The sequence below is a fragment of the Myiozetetes cayanensis genome, unplaced genomic scaffold, assembly GCF_022539395.1.
Source record: "Myiozetetes cayanensis isolate MyiCay16 unplaced genomic scaffold, myiCay2020 scf2-11, whole genome shotgun sequence".
NCBI classification, from domain to species: domain Eukaryota; kingdom Metazoa; phylum Chordata; class Aves; order Passeriformes; family Tyrannidae; genus Myiozetetes; species Myiozetetes cayanensis.
This window is the reverse complement of record NW_026087411.1, coordinates 78546480-78574229: the sequence shown is the minus strand read 5'-3', so window position 1 is coordinate 78574229 and position 27750 is coordinate 78546480. Positions and strand designations below refer to the sequence as shown.

At 40.7% G+C, this 27750-nt stretch overlaps 2 protein-coding genes across 4 annotated transcripts in view; one reads left to right on the top strand and one right to left on the bottom strand.

Annotated features, from left to right (window-relative positions):
- The first annotated feature begins 110 nt into the window (after positions 1-110).
- PM20D2 (peptidase M20 domain containing 2) lies at positions 111-17477 on the top strand. Of its 3 annotated transcripts, XR_007628891.1 has the most exons (8): positions 111-605; positions 685-833; positions 4419-4561; positions 7507-7661; positions 10011-10146; positions 11846-11981; positions 14345-14452; positions 15290-15326. XR_007628891.1 is itself a non-coding variant. In XM_050315097.1 (7 exons), the coding sequence occupies exons 1-7, from the start codon at positions 177-179 to the stop codon at positions 15490-15492; spliced, it is 1323 nt and encodes a 440-aa protein (XP_050171054.1). In that variant the 5' UTR covers positions 146-176; the 3' UTR covers positions 15493-17477. The 3 variants fall into 3 exon arrangements, 1 of the variants encoding a protein (XP_050171054.1); XR_007628890.1 differs by having other exon boundaries at positions 11846-14452; positions 15290-15330; XM_050315097.1 differs by lacking the exon at positions 11846-11981 and having other exon boundaries at positions 146-605; positions 15290-17477.
- A 3254-nt stretch (positions 17478-20731) lies between these two features.
- Positions 20732-27750, bottom strand: part of LOC126639838 (gamma-aminobutyric acid receptor subunit rho-1) — a 29597-nt gene continuing 22578 nt past the window's right edge. The window contains exons 7-10 of the mRNA XM_050315096.1: positions 26772-26912; positions 26174-26326; positions 24325-24521; positions 20732-23487 (exon numbers count right to left, since the gene is read on the bottom strand). Of these exons, the coding sequence (XP_050171053.1) occupies positions 23203-23487; positions 24325-24521; positions 26174-26326; positions 26772-26912 (776 nt within the window). The 3' untranslated portion in view covers positions 20732-23202. The remainder of the gene's footprint in view (positions 23488-24324; positions 24522-26173; positions 26327-26771; positions 26913-27750) is intronic.

Sequence of the window (27750 nt, the reverse complement as noted above, 5' to 3'; positions counted from 1 at the left end):
TCCGCGGGCGCCGCGCTAGGCACGCTGGGGCGGCGAGTTCTGGCTGGGCGCAGCCTGCGGGCCGGCACGGGGTGACGGACTACACTTCCCAGCATGCCCCGCGGCGCGACGGAGGCGATAAAAGGCGGCAGGGTCGGGCGGGTGCGGGTCCGGCTGCGGTGCCGCGGCAGGTGCTCATGGAGCCGCAGGAGCCGCCGCGGGGCGGCCCCGCCGCGCTGGAGGCGCTGAAGCAGCGGGCGTGCGAGAGCGTGGATCTGAACGCGGCGCGGCTGGGCGCGCTGAGCCGCGACATCTGGAGCCGGCCCGAGCTGGCGTACGCGGAGCACCAGGCGCACGACACCCTGACCCGCTTCTTCTGCGGCGGGGACCTGCCCGGCGCCGCCTGGGCCGTGCAGCCGCGCTACAAGCTGGGCACGGCGTTCCGCGCCGACTGGGGCGCGGCCGGCCCGCGGGACCCGCTCCGCATCGCCTTCCTGTGCGAGTACGACGCGCTGCCCGGGCTCGGGCACGCCTGCGGACACAACCTCATCGCCGAGGTGGGAGCCGGCGCCGCGCTGGCGCTGAAGGCCGCCCTGGAGAGCCTGGCGGAGCCCGCGCCCGTGCAGGTGGGAGCCCTCCCCAGGGAGGCGGCGGAGTCCCCCCTCTGGCCGCCCCTGACCCCCTCTCTGTGCGTCTGTGCTGCAGGTCACGGTGCTGGGGACGCCCGCGGAGGAGCAGGGAGGAGGCAAAATCGACTTGATAAAGGCTGGAGCGTTCGATGGCCTGGATGTGGTTTTCATGGCGCACCCCTCGCAGGAAAACGCGGCTTACCTGCCCGATGTGGCTGAGCACGAGTGAGTGAGGGGGGTCAGGTGGAAAGAGGTGGTTTGTTATTAGCCCTTCGTGCCCTCCCTCAGTAGAACACCTGCTTTGGCAGTGTCTGAACATGGGGACCTTGCGGATGCCCTTCAGACAGAGTATTTGCAGTCAGCTAAGGAGCCAGGTCTCTGGTACTGAGTGGCACTCTGAGCCGTTCTTCTAAAGTGCAGTGTTCAGCATGGTGCTAAAACCCCTGACTGCTCTGAGGTAATCTTGCATGTGTCCCAAAAACCGATTCTGTGTTCTGGTGTTTCTAAGTGTTTCCTTTTAAACATCCATGTGATTATCCCATCAGTTAAAATAAAAATAGAATTTGAAGGTGCAACTGGAGGGTGACAAGAATCATAGTTCCATGCTTTCCTAGTGGCAGGTCATGTAATCCTCTGTGCATTTTAATCATTTTGGAAAGTGTTTCAGGTTTGCTCTCCTGCTTTTGAAAAGATCTGACCAGCTAAGCTTGACTGCAGTTTGGATCCATATTAACTTCCACCCTAAATTTAGTCATGGCCATGTTGTGTGTACTAACTCTCATGTCAACTTTTTTTTTGATCCACAGTAGTTTTTGGCTTTCCTGGCCCTCAGTATCTATCTAGACAGCAGTCCTACCCTCACATAGCTGCTTTTCTTTGCCAGCTAACCATATAACTCTTTGGAAATTATGTCTTGTCTTCTTTTTAGTGACAGCACTTGCTCGTTTGTACTTGGAGTCACTTGTCTTGTGTTGAAGTACACGTTGCTGACTGTGTATACCCAGAATTGTACACAGTACATGAGGTGCAGTTTCCTTAGACCTTACTCAGCTGATGCAGGCACCATAGTGTTTCCTTGTATTTTTGGAGATAGCCGGCATGTTTGGGATTTCCTGCTCAGTCGTTTTCAAGCAATCAACTCTTACACAAACGCTTAGTCTTTAAATACGTGATTTTTTTAAAAAATACTTTTGAGCTTCATTCTTTTTGTGCTCTACCAGCTGTAAGGCCATGCTCTTCTTCTTTTGCTCTTATAAACTTTTTTTTCCATGGTGTCCCAGCAATAGTGTATCAGCAGGTTTTGTTACTACGTTTTATGTCACTGTTACTAATGATTCTTGATCCTAGGATCTTTCCTTGCAGAGACCCCACTGTTAACCTCCCTCCAATGCAACAGGTTTTTCAAGTACTACTTTTCCAGTCTCTGACCACATTCTGTAACATTTAAATAACTGTTTTTCTAGTAATTTCTGACTTGATGTACTGAGAACTGTTTTCAGCTTGGTTGTGCTACCATCCAGCTGCAATGTTCTTGGGCATTTTGCTTTTGTCAGGGTTCTTCCCAGTGGATAACTTGCTTCTGTTACTGCCAGATTTTATGGTAAAAAAGACAAGGTTAGCAACACCTAGGTTTTATTAGCCATAGCCTCTGCTATATTCCTTTATTGTGTTTCTAAAGAGTCTTTACTGGTTATTGCAATCTCTTTCAAGACTTAGCCCAGCTTGCCTTTTGGTTGCTGTACCTTAAGATTATATTTATAATGTTCAAGATTCAGTTTTCGTTGATAGTTTCGCTTTTCTGCTTGCAATAGCCTTTTGAGTTTCATACAGTAAGATTTGGAAGCCTCTCTTCAGAGGTGATGATCTGCTGTAGGATGGAAGTCCCAGATAGCCTTTAAACCGTGGAGGAGGCACGAAATTGAAGTTCTGAGTGAAACAACTTACTATCTTCAAAACCTTGAAATACTCAGTTTGTGTCATGTTTTATGTAATGATGAGATTCCAAAGGTACAAAGACAGTTTTGCCAGTTCATATTTGTCTTTGGTTGTTCCCAAGGAGTTTAAGGACTGGTGATCACTAAATTGCTAGTATAACTGTATCTGCAACTGTGAAAGCTGGTTTGTGCCCAAAGTAAGATTAGCATAGTGGGATAACTGGTGAACACATTCCAAAGTTTGCTGATTCTTATTCATTTATCCTTCACTTAATCAGCCTATTTATTGTTGGTCAAACAGGATCCACATTCTTCTGCTGGTATTCTTAAACTGGCTTAGGGTGTTGTTATTCTGCAAAATCTCTTGGGTTTCTCTGAGACTCTGTGACATTAATGTAGCAATAGAAGTACAAATAAAGGAATGCTGAAAGAACTTTTTTTTAATAAGAAACACATGTTTCTTGTGGAAAAAAAATATTGCAACATGGCATTCTGCTGTATTTCGTGTTCTTCCCATTTTTTGGAGAATGTCGAGGGATCTTTGTGGGTTGTTTTGAGGAGTTGCAGTCTAATAGTTGTGATATTAACGGATAAGTTTTTTTATATTGATTTCTTAGCGATAATAAATTTTAAATAAAACTCGTGCTCTAGAGAAAGGGATCTGTGGTTGTCTTTGAGGATGAAGGAGGATGGAAAAGGGCGTACTTCGTTTGGGTTGCTTCAGTAGTAGTAGATATTTCCTGCTGCAACAGTGCACTCCATTGTGCCCCTCTTTGCTATCAAGTATTTAAGTACTGATATTAACTTACAGCTGTGTCGTGGTTTTGAGCATGGGGGGTCAGTTGAGGATAACTGGTTAAGTTGGCATTTGTGCAACACAGAGGGACAAGCAAGTTACCATGGCTGGGTAAGAGGCAGGTTGTGCGTGCCGGGGTGGAGGGGAGTCTTTGAGCTTCAAGATGGATTTTTTGGTGTAAAGGAATGGGTATGGAGTACAAACAGATGTAGTTAAAATCTCTACTCTTGGCAAAAAAATATTTGTATATTTTATAATAGTAAGACCTTATGTAGTTGTCAGTATTTAGTATTTTTCTCTTGTGTAAAGAGTTTTCATATAATCCAAAGTATTATTTTGTAAGGCTAATAAAAATGGCCCTCAGGTGAAGCAAAGCATGAATTCTTACTGGGTATGTTTAGGTATATTTTTTAATGACTTCTATGAAATTGGAGGATAACCCTTGCACTAGGTTTCCTCCTTGTTGCAAACCTTTCTACCACTTTTTTTGAGGTATGCAGGGGAAGAACATCCTTGCTGTAGCATAATAATGTGTATTTAATACTAGGCTATACCATTACTACACCTGTAAAAATTGACTTTTGGTAGTTAGATGTGGGTTGTGTGTGATCTTACGTGCTTTTGCTGCCTTACTGTACACATTTTGTTTGACAAGAATTAGGACAGTCAACTTCTAATTTTGAGTCGGAGAAAAGGGTTTGTTGTTCTCTGAGAAGAATGTTAGTAACTTTAAGTCTCAGAACAGTCAGACAGTGTAAAAAAAAAGTGTTGGAGAAATTTAATTAATATATGAACCTATACTCTTCAGGAAAAGGCTGTGTAGTGATATGTTACCAGTAGCATTCTTACCTGACTGGCTCTTGACATCATTCTATTTTATTGGCTTTCTAGAAATCTTTCAGCAATTTTCTGTACTCAGAGATAGTTTAACTACGCAACAGTCTAGTGCCAGGTAAATTGTTTGGTGTTCTGCTGCACAAAACTTAAGTAACGTATTTGTGTGAACAAAAGGAACTTTTTTCTTTTAGGGTTTTTTTTCGGTGAACAAAAAACAAATAAGCAATGCCTTTTATTTCCTAGCGTGACTGTGAAATACTATGGAAAAGCTTCTCATGCTGCTGCTTATCCTTGGGAAGGAGTTAATGCATTAGATGCTGCTGTTCTTGCGTACAACAATCTGTCTGTTTTAAGACAGCAAATGAAACCAACCTGGAGAGTTCATGGTGAGATCTTCTTTAAATCTAATGTCCAGCAAGTAAGAGTTTAGGCTGTTGAAGTACTAACTTAGGATATCACATATTTCAAAATATTGCATTAATGCCTTAAATTAGTATAGTCACTTCAAATATTATGAAATAACACCATTTCATTTAAATGGTATGTCAGTGTTCAGAACTAACTGCTGAAAATACACTTGTAGATCAGATTCAAAAGAGGACTCGGGTACCTAGATAGAGGCAAGACAAATTTTAAGTCTTTGGACTTGCAGTTGCAGTTCAGAAAGGAAGAAAAAAGTGCCAAATTTATTTTGGTATACGACCTCGAATTCCTTAATCTGTGTGTTTTTGCAAAGGTGTAAGATTAAACGTTTCTGAAAAGTGAAGTATTACTGCATCACTTTTTTTAATAGGTATTCCATTAATTAGATGACATATATGGGAAAGGTGTAGTGGTCTGGAGTGAAGTTTATTTGCTGAAGTACAAAAAACAAGTGATGGCACAAGCTTATAGTTCTGGTTAGTAGCCCAATTAACCAGATGTTGACTGGATTCTAATATTTAATATCTAGTAGGTTTTGGATTAGAAAGGTCATTTTGCGCTGAGCTTGACTTGGGCTCCATCAGCATAATGTATCAACATTGTCAAAGGTTTCATTTGAGGTGAAGCTGCACTTTAGCTATAAACCCAGCTTTCCTTATTACACCCAACACAACTTTTTCCAAGTTGAAGTTAATAAACTTTGCCAATTCTACAGGACTTCTGAATGTAGAGCTGTTTATTTGGAGTACTTGTTTATGAGCTTAAAACCCTTCCAAAAGTTCTGAGCTAACCATTATATGTCTTGGTTGCTTGTGCTGTATGTAATACAAGTGTGTATTTCTCTCCAGGATATCTGGGTAGAGTCCTAATAATTTTGGCTCTAGATGAAGCTGTTTGCAGTTGTGCTGTGCAGCATGCCCAAAAGAATTTCAGACAGTAGGCATAGCTATTGCTCTGTAGGAAACAAGGCACATAACTATGAGTTTTGGTGTCTGAAATGCATGTGTTGCCATTTTAAGCTTGGAGGTGCCTAAGTCTTCTGTTGAATCTAAGCCTAAACCCCTAAATACTGTTTTCTTCATAGTTCCTAAAGGCTGCATGGTAATGTTGGCAAAAAAACTTAAGTATCCAAACAAGCTTCCTACAGATAATACTGCCTGAACAACAGCAAAACTGAAATTACTGTGTTGATAAAACTGCTGTCATAAACCTGGTTTTCAAATTGGAAATATTGAAAATACTTCAGGGAAAGTATAAGCAGACAGAATGAAATTTAATTTTAGGAATACTTTCTTTACAACAGTGTGTTGCAGGTCTTGTGTTGCAGACTTGCAGTATAACCAGTGGCTGAATTAAGTGATCCTAAAAATGGTAGTGTTAACCCACTAACAAAAGCTAATTTCCCTTGTTTGAAGTCTAGGATTTCTAACTGATGTTTCATGTACTGAAATACTGTTGGTTTGAGTTCCTCTGAGATTTTGATATTACCTTTCTTCCCTGCTTATGAGTGGAGTAGATGTTACCTTCTTGAAAAACAGGAATGTAGGGTTTTTTCCTGTTCAAAAAGTTGTATTAAACAGGTTGTAAAAAAGCCCAAGGTTTCCCTCCAGAAGGGCAAACTGGCTGCTGCTTGTACCGTTTAGGCAGCCTGCTTTTAATCTAGGTCTGCTGTACAGTCCGTATTGCAGTTGCTTTGAAATTTAACTGTAGACAGACTCAGACTCTGTCCAGTTCCATTTACAAATGTGCTGGACAAGACAGATGAAAGTTGTTTACTCATGAAGCTGCTTGTTTTGAGAAAGCGTATTACGGTATGTGTCATGAAAATTTGCACGATTACTTACTCACTGGTTCCTTTCCTGTGACGTCTGTCCCTCTCATCTGAGCTGTTCCTTTTGTTACAGACAAATACTGAATTATTTCAGCACTTTGTTTTTTATTTTGTCTGTATTTGAGACTGGAAAGGTTTTTCTTGAGGTGGAGCTCACAAGAGGTTTTCAGCACCAAAAGTAAAGTTTTGTTGCCCATTTGCATCCTGGTAGTGTTGTCTCTTCAGGCCTCAGTGCCACACATCAGTAACTTGTGCAATATTTCCACTTAAGGTAGAGAGTTTCTCAGGTTCTGCGAAAAACAAATCTTATTCCACATACATGAATTGATGGTAGGAGGCCAGAGAAACAGCCTCTTGAAAGCGCCTAGCTGTTAATGCCTTAAAATCTAATGTAGAATTGGGCTCTATATTGTTTTATTATTGAAATATCTAAATATTATTGTCTTTTATGGTAATACCTGTGATGCTGTAACTAAAAAATATGTAGTTATCACACATTTCCTTGAGGGAGCCCTTTCAACTCAGACTGTACTTGTGAACAAAACTACTTATATTATACATTCCTGTATTTCAGAAGAGTTACTATGAGGCATCTAATGAACTTTCCATGCACTGCCACACACACATTACTGTAGTAGCTGCTGAGAAATGCAACTTAATTTTTCTCCAAGCTCACAAAGTAAGCTGGAAGCGTTCTAGCTCAGGAAATGTTTAGAGGTTGGAATCCAAGTTAGCCTTTATAGCAATTTTTTTCTTACTGGCAGCCGGATTGGTTTAGGACTCTGATGAACTGAATTTCAGGGGATTAATTAGAAATGCTAGTTTGGCTTGTTGCCAGATTTATAACAGATGTCTAACCAAAGAATGCAGTGAAATTGTGCTGAAAAACACGTACATGCTCCACTTAATCTGATGTGATGAAGAAACTTTGTCCACATACTGCATTTTTTTAGTTCTCTGTATTTCATGCTCAGCTGATGTTTCGTTGTTTTCCTTTCGACCAAGGAGTTTCATGACAGGGCTGAAGGTCAAGTTATTGCATTTAACACTGATAACACAACTTTTCCCTTTCTGCAGGTGTAATAAAAAATGGTGGTGTGAAACCTAACATCATTCCTTCTTACACTGAACTAGAGTTTTACCTGCGTGCACCTTCAATGAAAGAGCTTTCTGTTCTGACAGAGAAGGTTGAGAACTGCTTCAAATCTGCTGCACTGGCCACAGGATGCAAAGTAAGAACTGTGTTTCTATTACACAGACTAGAATAGGAAATTGAGGCTTGCATTATTTGTCTGCATGGTGTTTAGCCAAAGTAAATCTACATTACTATGATAATCTTTGCTGTTCCGTTGCTTTGTGTCGTGAAAGCAAGCTTTGATTTATAAATAGAACGCTGCAGAATCCTAGAGGAATCTCGGTTGGGAGAGACCTCCAGAGGTCATTTGGTCTAATCCTATGTTCAGAGCAGATTGCTGAGTGCCATGTGGACTTTTGAGTACTTCCAAAGCTGAAGTTCCGCAACCTCTCTCAGCAAGTGAGGTTCACCTCATGGTGAACAAGGGTTTTCCTAATGTTTATGCTGTGACAAGCACTAGCACAGGTTACCTGGAGAGATTGTGATGTTTCCATCCTTGGAGATATTCAGATTCTGCTTTGATGTGGTTCTGGGCAACCAGCTCTAGATGACTCTGATTGAGCAGGGGAATTGGGCAAGATGACCTCCATAGGTGCTTTCCAACATCAACCATTCTGTGATTCTGTTGTATCTAATGGGAATTCCCTTTGTTGCCTGTTGGCACATGACTTTGACCTCCAAGAAGTCTGGTTCTGTCTTCTCTGTACCATCCCATTTGATAATGTAGACAGCAATAAGATGTCCCACTAACCTGCTGTTCTGAAGGCTCAGCAAATCTAGTTCTTTCAGCCTGTCCTTGTAGGTCATGTTCTCCACCTAATCATCTTGATGGCCTTCTGCTGGCCTAGCTCTCACATAGATCCAGTCTTGATTGGAGGAGCACAAATGAACACAGCGCCAGATGTGGTCTCACAGGAGTTGTCTACATCAAATAATAGAAATATTGAAACAGTAATGGCACCGGTATTGGTTGCAGATGACTGCTAAGGTAACAGGCAGCGATGTGGATTTTTGTGCCACTGATCATAACACTTGGAGTTTGCACATCTCGTGTCATCTGAGCCAGACATGTTGTCATGAAAAGCTAAGCTTGGTCATGCACTCTCTGCTCTTCCATGAGTGTATACATGATCCCCTTGTGATTCATGAGCCTGGATGTGGGTCTCAGGAGGATTTATTTCGTTTGTAATCCCTCTGGGAACTTGAGGATAGGACAGTCTGACGAGTATGTAATTTTCAAGATCCTCCTCTTGGCCCTTCAAGGTGGATGTGACCTTTAGCTCTTTTTCAGTGAGCTGGAGAATTCCTATATTTCAATGACACTTAGAAAATGATAGGTCCCAGATTGCATTTCTGCTTCTGTCTTACTCTGCATCCTTGGATGCATCCTTCCCAATCCCATGTACATACGATTTCCTTAAGTGCCCCACAGTTTTTTTTGTTTTGCTGGGGGTGATGTTTCTATCCTACAGACAGTGCTGCCAGGCTCAGAGACCTGGGAGGCTTGATGGCAAACCTTACTGGTAGGGACAAGCAAAACAGGTATTGGGTGTTTTGTCTTTTTTTTCCTTTTTTGCTATTTTCTTTGTCACTAGATCCTTTGCCCCACTGAATAGCAGGCTCACGTAGCAATCAAATGTGGAAAAATTGAGTGATTTTTTTCAGTTAGCATTCCCACTTTTTTTTTGCTTTTAGTAAATGGAGCTATGTCTCCTCTAGCTGGTTGTGACGTCCTTGCATTGTATTGCTAAGGTGGGTGGTTCTACCTAGTCTGTAGTTACAGCTTTATGACTAATAGAGCTATGAAAAGAATGTATGTGCTCATCAAAACAAATAGATATGGTGTATGTGAATGTGAGCTTGTCAGTGTTGTAGTCTGTTTGAGGCATTAGATGCTGTTTTCCTACTGTGGCCTTCTCACTCTATTTAGGAAAGGGTTTCAGAAAGTGTACTTTACGCAGAATGAAAGTTAAAATCTCTTTTGAAATTTGACATTGATAGTTTTTTTTCCCATTTGTTTTCAACTTCTCGCCTGTGTGAAGTCACTTCATGAACGGGGCTGTAGTTATTGGAAGTGTGCTAAACAAAGGTAAAATAGAATTTGGTAAAAGCCTAAATTGATTTCTGTGTAGTTTAATAGTGTCTGCAGTAGGAATCATTAGACACTTACAGGAAATGTTTGTTTCCTATTTTTGGAGAAAATTGTGACATCCTTGCTTCTGGAATTTGACTGTCTAGTGCAAGCTGAACAGAATGCCAGCTGTGTTTTGATCAAGGGTAATATTTGGCAGAATGTTGTATTTTTGAAAGGAACTTAGCACTTATGTCTGTTTTGCCTTGGACTTGAAGTATGAATACGTAGGGGTTTTTTCTAGCCTTTAGATTGCTTACATTGAACTGGCTTATGTTGGAGAAAAACTTAAAATAATTTGGTTTTTTTGTCTAGGTGGAAATAAAAGGTGGTGAAAATGATTACTACAACGTGCTTCCAAATAAGAGCCTCCAGCAAATTTACAAGGAGAATGGAAAGAAACTTGGAATAGAATTTATATCAGAAGATGCTATCTTGAATGGTTTGTCAGGTAACTCCATCTGTGTTTTTCATTATGACTGAAGCTTAGGTTGATCAACCCTAAAGTGTGTAAAACAACGAAATAGAGCTAGGTTAAACACAGGTTGGTCAGGAGGAAAAGCCAAATTACAAAAGTGAAGTTCTGTAAAAGGTTTGTATCTCTGGCCTGTGTTTTTGTATTTGTTGTAGAAGCTGAGAACAGGTAAGAAAAGCATTAATTGTTTTCTGATAATAGTTCTGAAAATATTTCCAGTAGTAATCAGTTTGATTGGGGAAAGGTTGGAGAGCTAAGAACTGTTTTACTGAGAACATGAGAATGTGTAATGAGTTGTGTTTCATTCTGTGGCTTTGAAATACAGAATCCTCGTTTCCTGTGCATGGGGATGAGACTTTGTTTCTAGGAACCTTGTGTAATACTATTTTACAAGCTTACATGTAAACAAATCTAATAGAATCTAACAAATATTTCAGAGGGAATTTTTTGAGGGATTTATAAATGGAAGTTTAAGCATCTCACCATAGTTTAATCTTTTCATTAACAGGTCTCTAATTTTGGTTCATCAGTTCAACAGATTAGTTTTCCAAAGGGTGCTGTTCAAGTAGGTGTTTACTTTTGGGTCTGGACTGTGTCTCAAATGATTTAACTTTCTTGGTCTCAGAGCTGTAACAGGAATGTGAATGCTTAGGTGAATTTTTCATTATACTTAACAGGTTTTTTTTTCACAGTGTTCCAGCAGGAGCTCTGTTCAAGTCTTAACTGCTGCTCTTACTTTTAGCCTTCACTACTCATCGTAACTCTATGTATGGACATTTTTACTCCACTTATGCTAATGGTTTTTCTCTTAGAAAGAAAATACTTTTCTTGGTAAAAAGTTACTCTAATTAGTTTGACTGTGGTATTTATCTTCTCTATATTAAATGCATATTATATTTGGAGTTTGGATAAGCTTGATGTTTGGGAACAGATCTTTCCAGACGTTTTTTTTGTGGACATGAGAGACGTCATGTCCCATGGTATTGTGGAGGGTTTTTTTCTGTTTCTTACTTCTCCTCCAAATTAAACATATTTTTTTCAACTGGTTCATTGTCTTGTGTTTAAAAACAAATTATAACTAAAGGCAGATTTCTTTTTTTTCTTTGATGCAGTACAAATAAGATTTATTACTTTGCTGGTTTAGCCAAAGAAAGGAGCAGAGGAAACTTAGAATGTTTACTGTGGTGCAGCTTTCTGGAGCTCTGCTAGTTGCTTCCTTTAAACCATTGTATTAAGAGTGATCGTGAATATTGATGATCTTGCTTTTGTTCAGAGGACTTCAAGTAAACTTAGCACAGACACCCACTTGTAATGGGGCTTTCATATGTAAGTTACATGATTTACTAAATGTGTTAACCGTTAACTTGCATAAACCAAAACTTCCCATATGCCTGTTCCGTCCTTGAATTGCTTGTCAGATGTCAAAATGTGCTTGAGCAATTGCGTTTTTATCTTGCACTGCAGTAGGTTTTACTGAATTTTCTTTCCACAGCTTCTCCTCTGACTTTTTTGCAGTGGGAATTCAGGAGTGATACAAAGCACAATCTCCAATGCCATAGGAGTGGAACTTTGTATGCTACCCTTTTTTTGGGGGGGTGTTCAGTGTTTTGTGTCATCTTTTTCAAGACCTCTGTTTCTGTTTAGTTTTCATATGGTTTTCAATGTTTTCTTTTAGGATATCAGTTTCTTCTGTTGAAAGGGAAGGAAGATAGCTCAGTTGCTTCTCCATGTCTGTGCAGCAGAAAAGTCGTAAACAGATGAGCAAACTCGCTGCCACCTCTACATGGGTATTGGTATCGGTCTGCTCACAGGTATCGCTCTAGGCAGCTAAGCGTTGCAAAGAGTCTCTTGAGCACATCAAATCACACTACTCCGTGTGTGCCTTGTGCCCGCTCTGCTCACTTGGCACACAGCCAGGGTGACATAAATAACGTGAAACTGAGTTAGTTCGGACCAGGTGCCTTGGCCTGTTTCTCCTCCTACCGGCAGTAGGGCAGCTTTACTACAGGATGCCAATAACCTCCCAAAGAAGATGGCTTAGTTGAGCAAGCCTTAGATGAGGCACCCACACTTGTGATAACTTTGATGTTTTTAGCATTGATGGGGTTCATTGGCTCCCTGTGCACAAGACCGATACAGGCAATATTAAGAAGGAGCCAGTATGCTTTGAAAATGCCGCTCTTGAAGCTTGGGACTGTATATAAGTGTTTCCTGGAATCTTTTGTATTTTCCCCTCCATTCATGTTTGTGGTAATACTGACTTCTAGTAAGTAAATATTCAGTGACTTGAAGAGGCTTCAGTATTAGCTTCAGGATACGTTTTTGAGTGGCTGGAGATCCCAATACCTCTCTGTTGAAGATAGTGCAGAATTCTGTATATTGCAACTGCAATTATTTATACTTGTAGAAGGAATCCTGATCTGTATGTGTCTGGCAAGCATACAGTTTCAGATGCTTTTATGGAAGCCATTGGAACACCTGATGTTGTAAACGTGCATCTAGTTTATTACCACTAAAGGGCATTTTTTCTGTTAGAGGGGAGAATTTGACTGTCACATTTTTATTAAAAGCTGCCTGGATTTTGGTTCTCTATTACTAGAAAATACCCAGTTTAAATCCCTCTATTCAGCAAAAATAATTTGTAAACTGGAATTTTACATGACTGAGAACTGTGATGCACTGACATTTCTGATGTTTCATTCATTAATTAAGAGCAGGGAAAAGGGCAGCACAGTCTTTCCAGTAGTTTATGTATTAGGACTTAGTAAGGCAAGTCTAGAACTCTTGGTTTAGTCTGGAGTATGCAGAACTTTTAGACTTCTGGTTTGTCTATCCAGGTTGACCAAAGAACGAATCAGTAGTGTAAACTACTGGAAATTGAAATAACTTGTTACTGTGCCAAGACTTGGGTTTTCTTCAAATGCATAATCAATTTATTGGAAAAGATGTTTTTGGACAAGTCTTGCTTCTTCCGTTGTCTGTAAGCAAGGCAAATAGCAAACTCTTGTCCTCATAATGTCGGCTCTGTGGACTCACTTTTAATAACTGTATACTTCCAAGTAAAATCTATATTCTTCAATCATTTTATTATTAAATCTTAAGGCATTAGCAATATCTTCTCTCCACAAAGTATCATAATGTGGAGGCTACCTGATAAAAATAATTTTAAGTCTTTGGAACGGTCATTTTGTACTATAGAAACAAATTCTTGCATCTCTGGCCTGAAAATAGTTAATTGAGATTTTAATTATCATCCCAGTTTTTCCCTGCTACGACTTCCTCTGATATCTGGATATCACAAAATGTCATTTTAACAAATAATGAGTGGATTGCTTGTGTGGGTAAAAAAAAAAAAAAAGGCACTTCAGTTGTAGTTGTAGACTCTTTGTCTACAGATGAAGGATCTACTACTTTGGGATGGTATCATTCAACAGTTAAGGCAGTATTGTGAGATAGATCCTATCACTAGATAACATACTGAAAGTGCTAGTCAGACATGAAAGAATCATCATTAAAATCTGAAGCAGGTTTTTTTTTCTTTTTATATCTGCAAAGCACTAGCATTTTGTCTGGAGTTTAGTTCTGATTTTATTTCAAGAGTGCTTGTGCTGTTAAGATTTCCATAACTGAGAATAATCAAAGGGCATGGGGGGAAGAACAGTTGTCTTCAGTCTGGTTTTGTTTAAAGATAGATTGTTTCTACTTCAGAGTCCTCTGTCTAATCCTGAATGTTTGCATGTTGGTGAGAAGTGGGAAGTTTTGGGCCTAATTTGAAGGGCTGTAACAGAAAAATTGCTGAACTGCCAGAAATGCCAGGGTTTGCAGCTTTCATTGTTTTCATAATTAGCAGTTTACTATTGGGAGATGCTTGATAAAAAATTAACAGTAAAGGGAATGGGAACATGCTGATACATCTTCTGGCAGTCTGGAACTGATCACTGATCAGAAGCACACTGGAGAGCAGTATCTGGAGATGACTAGTTAGGGAAAGCACCTTGGAGATGGGAAGTATTTATGGATAATGACTCATTAGAAATACTTTTATTTTGTTATTTGGGGCAAAGGATATTCTGTTTTAGAAACAAGCAGGAGGTAATGTCTTTCAGGCATTTTCTTACAGCATTCAGAACTGTGCAACACTTGTTCATGAAGAAAATCTCCATGCTCCTTCTAGGTTCCACAGACTTTGGAAATGTTACATTTGTGGTCCCTGGGCTTCATCCTTATTTTTATATTGGCTCTGATGCGTTGAATCATACTGAGCAGTACACAGAAGCTGCAGGTGAGTGAAAGTGAAAAAGGTTAAAGGTTTACATTTGGAACCCTTACACATTGTAGAGGCTGCTTGCTGACTCTTCACTAAAGCAAACCTAGAAATAGAGAATATTTCAAATTACAGAGAATTAAAGGTTTCATGTGTTTCTGTGGTATTCAGGGGTACTGTGTATAATGTAGCTTTGTATGTGTAATGTTTAAAAGTGTGAATACTAGATATGAAATGGGCTGCATGTGTGAATACATTATAGAAACAAGGTTGCTTTTGTCAAGCATGATTGAATTTGAGCTGAATATGGCCCCTGAAACTGTTTAACTACATTAGTAGTAGAGTTGCAGAAAAAGCTGACAAATGTAGAATTTCTGGGTTTGTGTCTAAAGTTAAATGTATGTGGGAAGGATGATCACTTCTCATATGAAAAACCTGACTTGGTATACCATCTAAACACAAGAAATTAGAGGGATTTCCCCAAGCAGCATATTCAGAAGAGTTTCTAAACGTGAGCCAAAAGATAAAATTTTTACTCCTAAAGCACAGTGCTTTGGAAACATAACAGTGCTAGCTGGAGAAAACTCCACATTGTCTAAAAAGCAAAATGCAAACACTCATTTTCCTGTTTTCAGTCTTAGTTGTTTATATCAGTATCAGAAAATTAAGTGCTTGCATGTGAAAAATTGTTTTGAGGCATGAGAAAATGGGCATATACTTCATACAGGTAGATTGTTAAGAAACTATTCTTGCCATTGAAACTTAAAGATCTTATTTTACAGACTATGCCTTATGCAGTAGGATAGTGGTTTAATATTAGTAATCTAACCTGAAATTCCTCTTTGTTTTCTGCAGGGTCACAGACTGCTCAGTTCTATGCTTTGCGCACGGCAAAAGCTCTGGCAATGACAGCACTGGATGTCATTTTCAAGCCAGGCCTGTTAGAAGAAGTCAAGAAAGACTTTACAGAGACGAAGCTAAAAGAAGAGGGGCAAATAAATCCAGTAGAACCTAAAAAGGAATCTGGTGTTGGTGTAGGAGCGTGTGCATCACACTAAACTTCATCAAACCTCTCTCAGTAGGATTCAATTAATGGAGATGCTGTATTTAAATCCTCGTAGGGGCTGGATAAATGTATAACTGAAGAAATGTTGATTTTTTAATTTTTTTTTTTTTAACTTTCTAGGAAAAGCAAATAGTATTGCGTTCAAAAATGTGCAGTTTCATCTAGCTCTAATGTTTGTGTTCAATATGGTGATGAATTTCATAAAGAGATCTCAAGTATGTTGTCTTTCATTTGCTGTGTTGAATGAATTATAGTGTTTAGATCCCTTGTCAGTGATTTTCTGTGCATTGCTAAAGTAATATTCCTTACAGGGGTAATATGGCAGTTTTTCTAAAATAAGTACAGTTCATTCAGTAATCTTAGGCTGAATCTGATCTATGAAGTATTTCTCTCTGGTCGGTCACTTTTCTTGGCACAAAATGGAGATGTAAAACCTGAGCTGGTTTCACTGGAGAGAAGGGGCTGTGTTTGGAAACATGCCTAGTTATGACAATAATAGCTTCTAGCAATGGAAGAGAACTGTTTGTATGGAGATGCAATCTGTGAAGCTTGATCTTCCTGTAATGCGTTGATCTTCCTCCTAATAAATTTTGGAGATGTTGTGGAGAAGTCATGGATCACAAAATTGGAAAGCAACTGAATGTTTATTTGTTTAACACATTGAAACTACTGCAGGAAAAGTTCTGCTCTAAGGCAATACAAGTGTTGCACCAGCTTAACTGATCTGAAGGATGTGTCTAAATTTAGCTAAACCAGTGGAAATTTTTTTTACGTACCATACAACCATACAAGTGTGGTACCATGAAGCAGGAAATGAAGGTCACCTTAAACTGGTTGCATGCAAACCCCTCTAGTAATCTCAGGGAAGCTTGGACTGAGGATTGCTGGTGCAGTAACTGGCTTCTTAAACATGTTTGTTCCCATATCCTAAGCACAGATCTGTTAAATCTTGTTTCCGTGTCCTATGTGGCAGATCTGTTAAGTCTTGCCAGTTGTCCTTTCTGTGTGTTGTGTGGTTAGTCTGTTTAATCCTTGTTATTTTGCTTCCCAGAGATTTAAATACTGCAGATTTTATCTAGGTGGTGTTCTGTGTGCCCGAGCATGTTATGATTTTTTTAATTCACTTGTTAAAGGGTCTCATGAATCAGTGGAAAGCGGAGCCAGTGGACAGACTGAGTGAGAAAGCAGGTTACTGGTTAGTGTTTTCCTAAGCATAGGTATTACAGTATGATTCAGAAAAAAGTCAGATAAACTGTATTCCCCAGGAAGTCATAATGCACAAGATAATTGCAGAAACTTTTTTTTTTTAACAGCACTAGTCTCTAAATGATGAAGTCTAAAATTCTATTCAGAATTTATAGTTAGTTAATTTCTACATTTAACTTCCAATTTTACACCAGTATCCTTTCTTACATTAGCAGACAGTTTTGACAGATGAATGCATGAAGCAGATGAGGCTTGGACTGGGAGCCGTAGGTACGTCTGGGATTGTAAGTTCAATACTAAATCCAACTGAAATTTGTTCCAAGATTTGTCTAAGGAACTTTCTCCTTAACTTTAAATTTACAGTCTGCCTTGCCAGGCACAGTTGCAATTCATTAAGATCTACTGGGTTAACAATCCAGTTCATTAATTTCCTTAGCACATGTTGCTTTTTATTTCTTCCTGCATGAACTGCTTGGCCAGTTGCTTTCCTGTTTTTAAGATGGGATCCCAGTGTTGGGATCCCAGTGATGGCAATACATGCTGTGTCACTGTTTCCTACAAGCTGATGTGCGTTACAGCCTTCTCAGTTCTCTTTGTCCAGACTTGCTGGCTGCAGCGTGTCCAAGATCAGTTAATTAAACTTTTCTGCACTAAAAGCATATCTTCATTTTGTTGTAATCATTGCTGGAATTAAAATGGAATTGAAGTACTGATTAAAGATGAGTTGATACTAATAAAGCAGTTTAATTGTGATTGAATTCTTTTGTCCTTTCCTTAATATTGAGATGCTGCATGGCTTCATTTGATTTTTTTGTCCCTCTAGTTTGTTATGATTATGTAAGAGTGAGGTTGTTTTAAGTTTTCCGTTTTGGTCTGCCTTAGAGAGGGTTCATGCTTTTCCAATACAATATTTAATGTTAGTCTTTATAATCCTAGGGCTGTTTTAACTGTTAAAACATGTTAGAATTGATAGAATAATAGGAATGGTGCTTGGGAGGGCTCTCTGTAGGATCTCTGTCAGGCTAAACCTGGTCCACCCTCCTGTTTGAAGTGGGATTAGTACCAACACTAGATCAGGTGATCTTGGGTGCATTTGCTGAATGCTTGAATCCTCATTCAGCCTCCTTGTTCAACTCCCCATGTGACCTAATCCTGATTTGTGTCTCAGGATATTTATTCTTGAGGTTCAGAACTAAAGCAGTTTGAGAATTAACATTGCAATTATACTATCACAGTGATACTATATATGAGAGAAATTCCTTTCCTGTGGGAATAAAACTCACTTTGATTTTCAGTCATTTGTACTCATAAATCACATGTATATGAAAATATCTGGCATGTTTTTTAAGTTGCCCTAACTGCAGTCTTCCCCAGACTGATTATAATTCAAGAATATTGGAATATTTGTCAGGAATAGTATTCTCAGCAATGAATCAATGTGTAGGTAATAAACTGTAATGGCTGAAATTATTCTGAAAAGCTGATGGCAAATCACAGATACATAAAGATGAGCTGATTATACCCAGATGATGTGAAGAACTTAAAGCCTCTGATGGTCCACCAAGCTACTGTATTTCCTTTTTTAATATCTGTCCTAGAATTTGAGTGAAAGATAACACCTGGTTTCAAGCAAAACAAAGCATGAAATGCAATTAATTTTATTTTTTTTAATGAAAAGGCTCAAGGAGAGAACTTGCAACCTGCTGTGTTCCTGGTATACAAGGGCCCAGAAGCCTTTTCCCAAACAGTAAATGGGAAGCAGGTTTATGTTCTTGTGAATCCGATTTCTGTAATCATTTCCCTCCCATTGTCTGAGTGCTCTGTACCTGATCCCATGGCAATCACAGGGAGCAGGACTGTATTTCTGTGAAGAAGGGTCATGACACATCATTGAATTAAGTCTGGCTAATATTCACTGAGTGATCTCATAACTTGCTAAGAGCATTCTTGAAAACAGACTGTGGTTTAGAGACAAGTGTTCAGGATTAAATAATATTAAAATAATGTAGACTGACTTTTTATTTCCTTTTCCCCCATAAGGTTCGCAGTTTCCTTGCCTTAAGGTAGCAGCTCTCCACGGAGCCTTTGTCCACCAGCCTGTTTGGTTGGCTCGTGCTACCTTTTGTTCTCCTAAGGAACAGAAGTGCGTCTCATGTAAAGAGTTCTTACCCAAACTCTGCTAAGCTAAAGTTGGGTAAGACTGCTGCCAGTTTAGATTCCTTTAAGCACTAATGGAAGCCAGAAGTGTCTGACAAACTCCTCCAGAATTTTTCTCAACTACAACTACATCTGAATGTTCTTATGCTTCGGTCCTGGAAAGAATTAAGCTCACATGGTTGAGGGTAGTGTAAACAGCCATTTATATGGTGCTATAGTTTGTGATTATAGCTACAGAGTATCATAGAATAGTTTGGGTTGGAAGGGACCTTAAAGATCATCTTGTTCTAGTCCCTGCCATGGGCAGCGACACCTTCCACTAGACTAGATTGCTCAAAGCCCCATCCAACCTGGGCTTGAACACCTCCAGGGATGGGTCATCCACAACTTCTCTGGGCAACCTGTTCCAGTGCCTCACCACCCTAATATCCAATCTAAACCTACCTTCTTTCAGTTTGAAGCCATTCCTTCTTGTCCTATTAAAACAGGCCCTTGTAAAAACTCTCTCTCCCATCTTTCTTGTAGGCCTGCTTTAGGTACTGGAAGGCTGCAATTACATCACCCAAAGCCTCCTCCGGTTTGAATGATCCCAGTAGCAACTGCTATGTCTGCTACAATCCAATGAAAGACTTAGGCACTCCCTACAGCCTGAAGCTTGGATAGCCACATGTTTTTTTGGGAGCTCTGTCTTGGTCGCCACATCCTTACAGTGAGCTGAGTAGATACCATGGCTGAGCTCCTGGCTGCCCCTATGCAGTTATCTTTTCAGCTGTTTAGTCTCAGAGTTACCTGGCAAGTGTAATAGTGGCTCATCTCTTCCTAACTTCCCAAGAAGCTGTTGAAGGATAAAAGGACACAGCTCTGGTGCATGTTAATCATAATTACAGTACTGGAGTCTTGTTTAATAAAATTCATCAGAAGTTGTAATTTTCCATAGTTTTCCTGTTTATATATACTTTTGGTTCTTGGAGATTGAAATACGCTTCCCACTCTACCATTTGTTCAGCTTTCACAGATTTGTTTGAGATCTGAATGACCTCATGTTGTACTGCCATGAAGCTAGTGTGGAACGTGCAGTGCGTGGGGTCTCACGGTTTCTTACTCCTTGATTCTTCTCTAGGGCTCCCTCAAATACCACACTGCCATATGAGCAGATGCAGGAGAGGGAAGTCCCAGGAGTTTCTACTTGCTCATCAGGACTTGCAGGGAATTTGGATCTGTTTTGTACTGCATCACTCGATTGCGCAGCATGTAGAAAGAAACATCCATTGATTTGATTACTAGCAGAATTTTCTTTTACTAGGGAAGAAATCATTTATCATTGTTCACACCTTCTCAGTGTTCGGTCTGTGACAGACTGAACTTTGCCTTTTTGCTGCTTTACCCTATCAGTAATTAGCATATCCTTAGAAACTGCTAAATGTCTCAGTCTCCTGCCCTCTTCATCTAGACATAGATCTCTTCATTTGCTCATAGGCAGAACTTGCATCTATCCAAGATCCACACAGACCTGCCCATACTCTTCAGCTTCTGAAAAGAGCATCATCCCAGGCCGGGCTTTGGGTTAACCACTGAGAAATGGATCTGAATTATTTTGCAAAATATCACCCAAAGCAAGAAGAACAAGGACTGTAATGTACACAGTCTGGGGTGGAAAGCTTAGTGTCATCATCGTGGTGATTGTGAGTTTGCATGCAGGCTTCTTATCAGAGCCCTGCCTGTGAAATCACAGGGATCTCCAGCCCTACCAGCATAACCAGATTTGAGGACATTTTGTACTTGCCTGCATCAGGTCCTGAGCAAAAAGGTCTTACATACATCTATAAACTCATGGAGATCATTCTTTTGAAGTTAGAAAACACGCAGTTCTGTACAAATGTGAAGTTTTATTGTGATTTTGAGTGTTTCTAGAAATAAACAAAAGCAAACAAATCTCTCTGATTTATTGTGGAAATGGAAAGCAGCAGAGTTGAATGATTGGATACAAAAAAACGTACACTGAAAGGTTAAAAGCCAAAAAATGTGTATGTAAATATGTTTAATGAGTACAGTTGTTGATAGCAAACACTGACTGTATATGACATATCCTGTACTTATAGAATACATCTATATACACATTTATATAAGACTGAAAAGGCACTAGAGTTTCCCAAGTAAAACACAAGTAAATTAACAGTGTAAATCCGAATACTGAGGTTGGGGAATCTGGTTAGGGAGTTGTGCTGCAAGGGAAACTTTGAAAAAAATCACATGGTAAGTCAGAAACCAGGTTCCCACTAAAAGCCAGGGAATCCAGAAGTCCAGCTCCCATTTGTATCTTCAGAGTCTCCCTTAATATACTGATCAGATGCCAAATAATGTATGTAGGATGAGATTAATGAGTCTCTAAAGGAATGTACAGTACTGCAGCAAACTACATAACATTAAGCTTCTTATGAAGCTGAAGAGCTTACTATGAAATCTGGCACTCCTGTTCATGCTATTCTTAAATTGTAGAAATAAATGAGTTCTTAAAATACTGAGAATCTAAATACATTCCTGTGCAAGTAGTGCCCAAGAAATCTTATAGTTACTGGTCGTGGAGGGTGCCATCAGAATAAGGGAGGGTGGGCAAACCCGGTGGCCAGCCTTTCATCTGCTTTTGCCAGAGTGACCTTTCCACTTTCATTTGATTGAAATGCTTGTGGTTTAAAAGAAAAAAAAAAAGGTATTTTTTTTAATCTAGTGGAAAAACTAACAGGAGAATGATATAAAGGGAACTTGATAAAATAAAGCTATGACAGTTTATGTATGTGAAAAAAGCAACTCTGTAGAAATGAGTAGTAAAATCTTATGGATGGGTGTGTCTCTTAATGATTTTTAGCTTTTGTGATTTTACTGCCTTACCTGTGGGGTGTGAGCTATAAGTGCGAGATGAGTGTAGGTAGTTTTGCTGGTCATGGTTTTAGCAGTTGTAAGAAATGCCGAGTATGTTTGCATGACATTTATTTACATTGGAAGTGAAAACAACAACCAGCAGCGTTGAAACAACTGCAATGTCTGTGTCACGCGCCTGATGGCAGTGGCAGAACAGGCAGGCCACGGCAGATGTCATGTAAGAAGATTCACTCTCCTTTTGGAGTCACAGCTGCTTTGGTCTGATGCTCAGAGCAGCTCCACCTGTAAAAGGCAACAGCGTTTGCTGTGCAGGGAATAATTCTGCAATTGTGTGCAAACTGCATCTGTAATTGAGCTGCTGTCCTATGGTGGAAGCTTTTTCTTACTTAATTCCAGAGTTTTTGGCATAGTATCTCTAGTAACTCAAATAGAAGGTCCTTCCTACTGCTTTGCCAGCTGTTGAGCACCTTTCTGTTATGCTTTTACTAAGAACAGATGAACTTAGCTTTTCCAACAAGCAAGTACAATTACTGGTAGCTTTACAGGCTGCAACAGGTTCTCAGGCTGTACAGACTGGTAATGCTCAGGCTACCTCAGAGGAGAGAGGCTTTTCCTGGAGTAGTTTGGAAGGTTTTTTGTAGACACATGATTGTCTTCATTGGATCATTTTGTAGAGAGATCTGTATCCCCTCCCAGGAAAATCAAGAGCAAAACTTCCAGTGACCCAAAGAAGCACATCCAAGGACAACTCCTGTGTTTCCCAGAGGATTTGGTTAGCATTGCAGAAGTCTGGCTTTTGTTCATCCCTTATTAAATGTGCATTGCAAGTCATATTTTAAGAAGTTACTCAAAGCAGTTTGGAAATATTTCCTTGTTTTAAATACAATCAAGACAAAGCACAAATCTGAAAGTATTCCTACTTGGACCTGTCAGTGCAGTACTGTTAATGCGGCATGCATTAAGCTGTGGATATTTTGTGTTTGTAATTACCATTTCTGACCTCATCCTGCAAACATGCAAGGATTTGCAATTCTTTTATTTATTGGTATCAAACGTGGTAAGTCTGCTGAGTTGAGAGATGTATGCATGCACTCAGGTACTCAGAGAATTAGGATTTCAGGGGCACAAAATGAAGGATGCACCATATATAAGCAACTGGCAATTATAGTCACTTGTTAAAATAGTTTACAGTGGCCTGTGAGGCACAAGAAGGAACATAGCACAACTTCAAATAAGTATAAAATTTTAGATTGTATATCCTATATTTTGCTGTCAGTGAAACTTGCACAGTTATTTATGCCACAGATGAGTTGCCTCTAATAAAAAAAAAAAAAATTAAATTTTGAAAAAAAATCTATCTTCCTTCCCATTAAAACAATTCTCTATTTTCTTTCAGTTAGCCTATGAGACTGTACTTTCATTTAATGTCACAACGCTCTGTGACTGCAAAAGTTATGAATATCTATGAAAAAATGGACCAGTATATCAAGTTAAATAGAATGTATGCACCAGGGAATATTATCCTGGAGTACTTGTCGATGGCATGGGTGTCAATCCGCATGCTGATGTATCTCTGGTTTTTCCTCCTGCCCGAGCCCCTCTCAGACCCCAGTGCCAGCTGCACCATCATTCGGTCCTGTTTGTCTCCATTCTCCGACATGTAGTGCCCCAGCTCGTTCACGTCCCCATCGTTGTAGCTGCCGTCCATCATCATGGCCTGAGGCTGAGGGCTGCTGGCACAGGCAGGCTGTGGGCACAAACAGGGGCAGGGTGGGTTTGGGTTGTGTCCAGATACACACATATCCTTTCCTCCTGACAGAAGCAGAGGAGGAGGGGGAAAGCTGGGAAAACTCAGGCAGCTGGGACCCAAAATGGAGAACAAGAGGGTGGAGCTGAACAGCAGCCTTCTCTGTCTCTGTTTTCATGTTTGCAAGACACAGGCACAGTCAGGGAGAGAGCAGGGTTGCCTGTGGAAAAGCTCATTTGGCTTATGCAGAGGTTTTCAGGGTGTAAATAAAGGTTGGACCTGTACCTTGAACTGAGAAAACCAGAGAGGGAACCCACAAGAAGGAATGTATGAGGCTTGTCCCATTTGAAGAGAAGATTTTAGGCTGAAATTTTAGGTGGTTAAAATTTAATGTAGTGTGGGCAAAAGGGGGAAATTGGGGCAACTGTGTAAGTTTAGACTGGGCATGGTGAAAGGTGGACGATATCTGCAATGTTGTCTGAAACCCAAAATGAAGTATCCAACTAATTCTATTCACAGGTTTGGATCTTTGGTATAAAAAAGTATCTAAAGGTAAAATCCTCAAACCTATCCCATCTCTACAGGCAGTGGAGGACTGTGTGTAGAGGGAGTTTGTGTCCTTAGACTCCAAAGAAAGAACAGAGAACTTGGTTGTGGGTGTTTGTGGCAAATGTTTATAACCTGGAATGACTTGCTGGTGGTGTTTTTACAAGCACTGCATTCTCCCCCGGCAGCTGAGAGCAGCACACTGTAGTTGCAAAGTTTTGAATATTTCCAGACTTTTGCCACACTTTTTCCCAGGGGCATGAAGCTTTTTGGAGAAATAGAAAACCTCACCTTGTCCCGAAGTTTTCTCTCCTTCCACTCTTGCACCGTGGTCAGGTAATTCACAGCTGCGTATTCCAACACCGAGAGGAAGACAAACACAAAACTGACCCACAGGTAAATGTCCACTGCTTTGATGTAGGAAACACGAGGCATGGAGGCATTCACCCCAGTGATGATCGTGGACATGGTCAGCACTGTGGTTATCCCTGGGAATACACCAGCAGAGAGACCACTTTCAAACCAGACTCTTCAACACAAATACAACTGTTGTTACGATTTCCTGACATCTGAATTTACTTTGCAGGATTGTTTTTCTCATTTGGGCGATAGGTTTCACTGCCTGAGGACGGTCCAGGCAGCCCTAATCTCTAACTGGGATTTTCTTGTCGTTTTGGTGAGCACAGCTCTAACTCTGGTCTCAGGGTTGTGCTAGCCTGGTTCCTCATCACACCACCAGCCTCCCACCCCATGTCCAGGCAGCAGCACTTTGACCCCATGCTGACTTCACTCCAGGCTCTGGACAGTCCCTGGAGGGGTACAAGTACATGTATTTGAACTCAGTGATCCTTATGGGTCCCTTCCAACTCGAGATATTCTATGACTGTACAAGTCTGAGTATCTCATATTCTAGTTCAACTCCTCCAGAGCATGGACACAAGCAAAGCTGCTGCTTCCACCAGTTTCCCCTGTGTTTTCTATATGCTGGACTTCTCCTGGGAAGTCCTGCATCATGGGAAGTCGCAGAAGTCACCAGCCAACTCTCACACTTGGTCTGTGCCCTCACTGGAGCAAAAGCAAAGAATAATGGTGCTCCACATGGCAATGCTGCCCCACATTACCCCATAGACGAGCACAATGAGCCCATCAGCAAGGACAGGAGCCACTGTAGCTCAGTATTATCCTGGCTCTCAGGGAGGCTCTCTGTGGCCCTCTTATTTCAGAGGCTAATTATGTCACATTAGTAATCACTTTTAAAGTTGAAACACAAACAACTGATTCTACAGGAGTACCTAGGTGCTACAAAGCTGCTAAGGCAGTGCCTGTATCTTCTGAAAGACCGTGGCTAAAAACCTTAAACTCCTTTTATTGTCTTAAGGCAATAGGTGCTGTTTCTAAACTCAGACATGGACAATTGCCCTATCTGTTATGCCTCTATATATCCTCTCCATTGAAGAATAAATAAAATCCTGAGGTGTGTTGCCTAGAACAAGAGGAAGCAAGCTTGTGCTGAGAATCTGCAAAAACACAAACAGCACTTTGGTAAGGGCAAAGCATCCACTTAAGAAGAAGATTTCTGCTTCCATGATGACTCCTCTGACATACAGCTTCATCTGTCTGAAAGATGCTGCAAAAGGGGAGTCTGAATCCCTCACATTGCAGTGCGAACTCATTTAACACATTAATTGGCACAGCTCAGCTGGCTGTGTTACCTCCACCCTCCCTCCTCTAGAAAAACTCAGTAAACTGAAATTTTGTCAGGGATGCTGATACTGATTTTCACCTTCTCGTGCACTGAAGTCTCTGAAGGATACTGAAAACCTTGTCTCTGTATGTGCCCTGTCTCTGCTTACAGGGATCTTTGCTCTCTGATTGGTACCATGTGCCTCTAGGGCTTGTGTGAACAGGGGAAGCAATTCCCTTGGCACCTCAAGGCAGATGGAGAGTTTGCACCAAGGGCAGTTCCCTGCCCATGGAAGGACACGTGCCCTGTCCCTGGGAGAAATGTGTGACATGGCTGATTTCTGTGCCACAAGGCAACATGGGGGCAGTGCATAGCACAGGGCATTTCATTTTGGTGGTCAAGGCTGTGGTTGCAGCAATTGTCTCTTAGATCTGCTGACTCCAAGATTGTTTTTACCTAGCGGTACTCTGGCAGGGACTGCTCGTCGATCGATCCAGAAGGACACCCAGGACAACATGACCATGAGGGTGGCAGGGAAGTAGGTTTGGAGCAAGAAGAAGAAGATGTGTCGACGTAAAGTGAAGTTTATATAGAGGCGATTGTACCACCCTGTATGACAGAGAGAATGAAAACATCAAACTATTTTCAGACAAGGTGATGTTGCATCAGGAGAAAAGTGTCTCATTTTCTTTTAGAAAAACACAGTTAATGACTGCAGATCATGGCAATTTACAGAAAAGACTCCTTACTGAACCAAGTATGAAAGCCAAAGCATCTCTCAGGACAATATATTCAAGAGAATATAGCCTGGGCAATTGGAAAGTTTAATTAATGTTAAAGCTTGGTGTGATCTTGAAGAAGGATTGTCTTTCCAGACCACAACTGTCAAGATGGAAGTCTGTGGCAGGGACAGCCACCTTGCCATAGAAGAGCGCCAGGTCTGATGGGCCCCAGAGAGAACTCCCAATGGACAATCCTCCAAGACCAAGGTCAAGAAAGACAGTTTGCACCCCTTCTTCCCCCAGCCTACTCTGGCAGGCACTCTGGTACCCACCTGTGCTGCTGTAAAAGGCAAGCTTTGTGGTAGTGTGAAACTCCTGAATCAGGAACTGGGACAGTGATATCCTCTCATCTGTTTTTAAGGAATCGTTCCCATTCTTCCAGTAGAGCATAAGGTCATCTTCAGTGTAGGCATCTAGGGGAGCAGAGCAAACCTCAGTGCCCTGAGACAATTGCTGTCACCCCCACATCCCAGGGTGTGCCCACACAGCCCTCCCAGCTACCTGAGAGCTCCTGGCTCAAAGGGTTAAATGCCCAAAATGCCAGTCACCTAGGTGGTGGGGATGGTTGTGGCAGGGAGAGGATGTTTTGTAAACCCTTCTGTTTCTCACACACATAATGTGAGTGTCAGGTAACCCACTGCATCAGAACATGAAAAACCATCCCTTACAAACCTCCTAAAATCAGAAATAAAAATAAAAATAAAAAGGAAACGTAGAGGAAAGAGCCTGCTTGGGGTAACATGGTGAACAATCTATCAATGAATGGTCTGAGGCATGCAGGAGGAAAAACTCTTGGGCAAACTTTCTGCCTATGATGCAAACACGAACATTAGAGGTCTTGTTTTTTTAATGCAGAAATAATAGGAATGTTAATCCTTTCAGATGGGTTTAGTAGCAGCTTTTTACAGACAGGGAGAAAAAAATCACATGTAAATGTATTAAAACCAATTTAAGATTATAATTTCTTATTACAAGCTTAAGAAGAAGAAGAAAATCACTTGTAAAAAGCCAAAAGTTTAAAATGTTGTTGTATGAAATCTAGGCAATTCATATGTGCATTATACTTGGGACAAGGGGTATAAGCTTGGTTTTATCTCAAATAGGAGTAAGCAAAGCAAGAGGAAGGTGATTAATGTCTCTGCCCCGCTGTGGTTTCTGTACCACGGAGGAGCAGACGGTGGCGTAGGGCCATTTATCTCTGTGTTTGAGGGCACCTGGACAAGCGGGTGCTATTGGAGATTCCTGACCTGC

What these genes read in the sequence shown, in the direction of transcription:
- PM20D2 (XM_050315097.1), top strand. Translation starts at nt 177, where the DNA reads ATGGAGCCGCAGGAGCCGCCGCGGGGCGGCCCCGCCGCGCTGGAGGCG. An exon ending in CCCGATGTGGCTGAGCACGA is followed by an intron (nt 834 to 4,418) that starts GTGAGTGAGGGG and finishes TTTATTTCCTAG; the next exon opens with CGTGACTGTGAAATACTATG. An exon ending in GCAGTACACAGAAGCTGCAG is followed by an intron (nt 14,453 to 15,289) that starts GTGAGTGAAAGT and finishes TGTTTTCTGCAG; the next exon opens with GGTCACAGACTGCTCAGTTC.